The following is a 6,086-nucleotide window of genomic DNA, read 5'->3' as shown; positions in this document are numbered from 1 at the left end:
TTGTTGTTTTAGCCGAAGCCGGAGTCGGAAGGTGTCACAAATCACAAAGTCGGAATTGGTTTCATATTCTGTAGATAAAAAGCCGATCAGGTTTACTTGTTGAAATATTCAAATACTTATAAACAAAACTAAAAACCTCAGTAAGAAACTTTACGAGTTTATTTACGTTTAAGAAGTAAGTAAGAGTATCTATCCTTACTAATTTTAATCTAGAATAAGCCAGAGCTAGAATGGTACAGATGGCGCCTACTAACAGTTGCAAAAACATGTTTGTATAGTGGCTTTATTTTAGTTTAATATTGTTCACGTATTTTTTAGAAAAAATGAGCAAATATTCTGAAAATGAAGATGATCCAGACATTTACGAAAGCTCGGGTGATGAATGGAAAGAGGAAGAGGAGGTGAGAAATACTTATTTTTGAAGCTTTGTTATTTTTAAAAAATCTCAATTATGAAGATCATGTATTATTCATAATATAACCGGTATTTTTGACTAGTATTTTGCGTTCTGTACAAGATATTTGTATATTTTTGTTCATTTAATACATGATTATTTTTTTGATGGCAGATATAAATATTTTAGTACTTTTTAAATTATCTCTGCAGGTGAAGAAAAACAGTAGAAGATCGTCCCAACGTTTAAGTAAAAAGCCCCGAATGACAGTGGTTGAATATGGTAGTAGTGATGAAGATTCTGATAGTGAACCTGCAAGAAAAAAGTCCAAAAATGGTGTGGCTAAAAAGGCAAAAAAGAAAGCTAAAGATGAAGAGGATGACGACGATTATTCAGTTGACGACGACGAGGATGAAGAAGCATTCAAAGAAAAACCAGAAAAAGTTGAAAATTCTGAAACAAAAGCAACTTCAGCTACTACTAATAGTCAAATACAGGCTGTGAGGCCAATTGGAAATCGCAAGTTTATACCAAAAACTTTGTATTCAGAAGACTACACAGTAAGTGATTGTCATCTATTTACATAATTATACAATGTATATTGACATTATTATAACCAATTAAAGTTTTCTCTAAACTAGTTGAAAATAATGTTTATTACTTATTGTTCTGGTACTATTGATCATTTTATACTAACATTATTTTCTTACAGACAGGCTCATTTGTCATTCTTAAAAAAGATGCTGAGGGTGATGCTTCCAAACATCCATGCATATGGAGGATTGATGGGAAAGCTCTTTTGCAAAAATATGAAGCATATGACGAAGATGGCAAAGTTAGACATAAAAATACATCCATAGTAAGTATTATTACATTCTTTAACATTAAATTTTGGCTAAATTTGGTGGTTAGTTTTAAAAACAATTGCCAAATCTTAAATTGTTGCTATTAAACATCAAAGATATTACAGTTGTGTTTTATCGTTACTTCTCAGTTCAGTTATTTTGTTTTTATTGTACCCATCTCATTGGGGATCATATAAATGATATTCATGATTTTACTTTACATTAAATGATTCTATCAAATCAATATTAATGTTATTGGTTTTTATGAAATATCCAGTATATCCCAATCTTAAAAGTAATAATAATATAGTTCAGCTTGTGGTTAAGGATTTGATGCTTAAGTCTTTGCCACATTACAGAAACACGTAACTTTTGTGTTTTTATAACTTTTATTGCAAAAACAGATAGTTCTAGGCTATTTTCAGATCATTCAAACACTAACTATCTTATATTTTTTTTATTTTTATCTATTTGTTGCTGGCTCTTTTAAATGAGGATCTCTTTTTGTTATTATTATTTCTATAGTAGAAGCCACAGTTAGAATGCAGTGCAGGTAAGATAGGCAATGTATTTCTCATGTGAGAACGACTGACCATGTTGGTGCATCAGGACCAGATTTAAGAATCGTATCACTGGCAAAATTGAAACAATTGTGGAAAAATATGGCGTTAAGATTTTAAGACTGCTGCTTTAATATTGCAAGTGGAACCTGATTGAGATGATGTGGAGTCAAGTAAAAAGGCATGTGGCTTTAAACAATGTCGATTTTAAAGAAAAAACGGTAGAACGGTTGGTAAAAGAAGCTTACCAATGCGTATCTAAAGAGTATTGGCATAATTATGTGAACCACGTCAAGAAAGTAGCAGAAAAAATGTTTGTGGTGAAAAATTTGCAGGAAGATATTAAACTGTTGATAATTAATATAGGAGATGATTCACAGGATGAGGACGATTTAGATATTGTTATTAGTATTAATTAACGAGAAATATCTCAGGTTTAATGCTCTTCCTCTTCTGCTCAGATTAATTCAGTTATGTCTTCTTGTGTATTTTATTTATATATATTTATCGTGTCATCAAGGGTAAACTACTTACATTTTTTTTTGTATATATATGTATATAAGTATTTACGAGGTATTAGATATTTTATGTGTACAGGCATTTTTTATATAAATTGTTTTTTGTTTATTCTCTTATTTAACTCAGTTAAATTAATGAGTAAAGATTTTTGAAACAAAGCGCATATGGTCCTGATTTGTCAGTCTATCGCCAAACTACCGTACACCTACCACTGTGCCGACATGAGCACTGCATAAGACCAATACTGCACTCTATTTCTATTTCTTCTTTTACTTAATGTTCTCTAAGTCATAATTAATTATCTAAGTCTTATGCAGTTTTGAAATCAATTAAAAGCATCTTTATTATATTAATTTACTAAGACTTCTTGCAGAAATGTTTTTGTGAATCTCAATATTTCATTGAGCCAGGATTGATTGGAGATGGCTTTTATAGAGACTTTCACTCAACGAGTGTATGGGAAGTAACAAACTTTCTTTCACAATTTAATTGGGATGATTTGTTTAAAGATAAAAGTCTTGATGATATGATCAACATGTTTTATGATGTTATTTACCTTGTAATTGATATTTTTGTTCCCATGAAAAAGTATTCAGCAAAAAAGTTTCCTGTCTGGTTTTCTCCAGAGCTTAAAAAAACAATAATCAAAAAAAGAAAATGCATAAAAAATATCTAAAATCTCAATTACTTGCTGACTATAATGAGGTTTTTTTATTACGATCTAACTGTAAACAACTGAAAGAAAAATGCTATCTTGGTTATGTTGCTCTAACTGAATCCTCTCTGAAAGATAATGTTAAAAATTCCTGGAAATTTGTTAACAGTAAAAAAAAAACAGGAATAATATTCCTTCTGTTATGCACTATAATAATATTTCTGGCTCTTCTGGCATGGAGATTGTCAATTTATTTGCTGAATACTTTTCCAAAACTTATAGTGATAAAGGTTTTGATTTGCAGGATGAAACCTTTTTAACAGGAGACGTCAACCTATCACAATTTAGCATTTCTATTTCATCTATTTGGATAGCAACAAGGGGCCAGGTCCAGATGGTCTTCCACATTCTTTCACTTAAGCTTTTTACTTTCTAGACCTCTTTTTCACATTTTTAACCTGTCGTTAAAGACAGGGGTGTTCCCAGTCTACTGGAAAACTAGCTTTATTACCCTGATACTCAAATCTGAGATAATTCTCAAGTGAACAATTATCGGCCTATTGGCATTTTAAGTTGTATTCCCAAAGTTTTTGAGAGCCTTATATGCTTGTCAGCAACTTTAAAAGGCTGTTTTATCAACCAGCAATTTGGATTTCTCTGTAGCCGTTCTACTGAACTTGATTTATTGACATTTACTGATTTCCTTATAGAATTTCTTGAATATGGCTTCCAGGTTCATGCTGTATACACAGACTTTACAAAGGCGTTTGACTGGGTAAATTACAAGATTTTAATCAATAAGTTGAGGAGTCCGGGTATCCAGGGTGAACTTTTAGAATGGTTGTTATCCTACCTAATGGGAAGAATACAAATAGTATGTGTGTTCAGGGTTTTCAATCATTTGAGATTTTCAGCAGTACCATAAGGATCACACCTAGGACCTCTTCTCATAACTATGTTAATGACATTGCCTCCTGTTTCCTCTTTGCTTCTTTCTTAATGGTTGCTGATGATTTAAAATTATATTTGCAAATTGAGAATGATGGTGACATATCAAAAACTATAGTCTGATTTGGATCGGTTGAGCTATTGGTGTGACAGCAACGGAATGGAAGTTAATGGTAAAAAGTGCCATTTAATGGTTTTTGGTCAGAATAAAACTTATACAACTCATATCTATACTATTAATGGTTGCCCTTTAGACTCTGTATCTCAGATAAAAGACCTAGGTGTTGTGCTCGATTCTAGCTTATCCTACATTCCCCATTCTTTGTCTCAAAATCACTCCAACTTTTAGAGTTTATCAAACGTTGTACTAGAGACTTTCTAAATATCCCGTCCATAAAAATTTTGTATTGTTCACTTGTGAGACCCCATCTAGATTACTGTTCATGTGTTTGGTCTCCTCACTATAACACCCATATTCAAGCTATTTAGAGAGTGCAACACAAATTCTTAAGATTTGTTGCATTTAAACAAAACCAAGGATTGAAGAAATTAACTACTAAATTTAGAAAAGGTCCCTCAACGTAACTTTTCTCCAAATCTGATGCATGCACAAAGATCTCACGGATGTTTTATAGTATACTGCACTCTATTATTATTGGTCCTCAACTGGAAAAAATTAATCTCCATGTTCCCAGTAGATAAACAAGGCTAAATAAACCCTTTTATGTTAGACACCATCGTACAAACTACGGATACAATTCCTTCATGTCTAGAACACCAAGGTTTGCTAATCAATATTTCCAAATGTTGGGTTGTTATAGTATTCCAAAGGAGTTTAAAGCCCATCTTAAGAACTGTGTGTGATAGCTTCATGTCCTTGTGTTTTGTAGATTCTTTGTTAATGTTTGTTATTTACTGTTCCTACTTTTATTTTTTGTATGAATAAAATTTTTAAATTTAATTTAAGTAGGTTACATTAAGAATCTTCTGTAATTTATCAATAATGTTTACATTGTATTTTAATTGGGTGATTGCCTGATGATAAATAAATAAATCAAATGTGTTGTTCAACTTAACTACAAAAACCTGTTTGGCAAACATTTCATTTGCCTATCTATTGCAATTTGCCTATTTGCAATCTATCATTGCTTTAAGGTTTTTATATAATAAGGCTGGCATTTTCTCAGAGAAACTTAGTATATTGTTAAACATTGTTACAACAAAATTGATAATATATTGCAATTATTTATTTTTTACAGTACACTGGATGGTCACCAATGGACAAAGATCTGTATGCACCTGTGACTGTTGATGTGATTCAGCATAACAATCAGAACCTTAGGGTTGAACTACATTGGGACAAATTGAAAGACATTAATGCTGACAGTGATTAATTTCAGGTCCTTTTTGGGATCCACTTTTATTCTTCACAAGGAGTTAATATTTAAAATTTATCTGTATATCAAAAGTAAAGTGTATTTTATTGATATGATTTGCCATTAATTTAATACATCAACTTCAGCAGTTGTATTTTTTGTTATAAGCCAGTCTTGAATTGATTAATTGTTTTTTATTTAAAAAATATACTATTAACTCTTAAAACTCTAATACCCATATTGAAACTACAGAAAACATTTACCTGAACTTTAAAACTAGTTGTAAACATTTGAAAATACTTTACTCAAGATATGTTCTGTGTCACTAAAATATTAAAGAAATAAATTATGTCAAAAGAAATTTTCTGAAAGTTGAAAAATATAGTGAACCATTTTGCACCCAAATGGTTTATTCCATCACTTACACCATCTAGCACCAAAAAAGTTAAGATATTCAAATTAAATGCTGAATGGCGTTGGTGTTGTTTTGTTAAAACAAGTTGTGGTAAATGAGTTCTGGAATATGTTAGGTTAATTTTAGTTTAATTTAGTAAACTTTGGTTTCAATACTTTTATTCCTTAGATTTTCTATGAATGTTCTCTTCCTTTCTTTAAAGTTATAAATAAATTTTATAAGTAAATCAAGAAATTTTTATTTGTGAGATACTATTTTACCTTGTGGTGCAACCATCGGGCAATATAATGAAGAATACATGTTAACTCAATAAGAAGAATAAAAAGTTTATTTATTCAAAAATAGGGAAAGCCCTAATACATACAAAAGTAATC

General features: G+C 30.7%; 1 protein-coding gene across 1 annotated transcript; it reads left to right on the top strand.

The window, feature by feature from the left end:
- LOC140432450 (uncharacterized) lies at positions 1-5,946 on the top strand. The gene is made up of 5 exons (XM_072520359.1): positions 1-175; positions 319-401; positions 607-954; positions 1,107-1,253; positions 5,181-5,946. Exons 2-5 carry the CDS (start codon positions 324-326, stop codon positions 5,313-5,315), a joined length of 708 nt encoding a protein of 235 aa, XP_072376460.1. The 5' UTR covers positions 1-175; positions 319-323; the 3' UTR covers positions 5,316-5,946.
- The last annotated feature ends 140 nt before the right edge of the window (positions 5,947-6,086 follow it).

The sequence above is a fragment of the Diabrotica undecimpunctata genome, chromosome 1, assembly GCF_040954645.1.
Source record: "Diabrotica undecimpunctata isolate CICGRU chromosome 1, icDiaUnde3, whole genome shotgun sequence".
Lineage (NCBI taxonomy): Eukaryota > Metazoa > Arthropoda > Insecta > Coleoptera > Chrysomelidae > Diabrotica > Diabrotica undecimpunctata.
The sequence above is the reverse complement of the archived record's forward strand: the minus strand, read 5'-3'. Positions and strand labels throughout refer to the sequence as shown.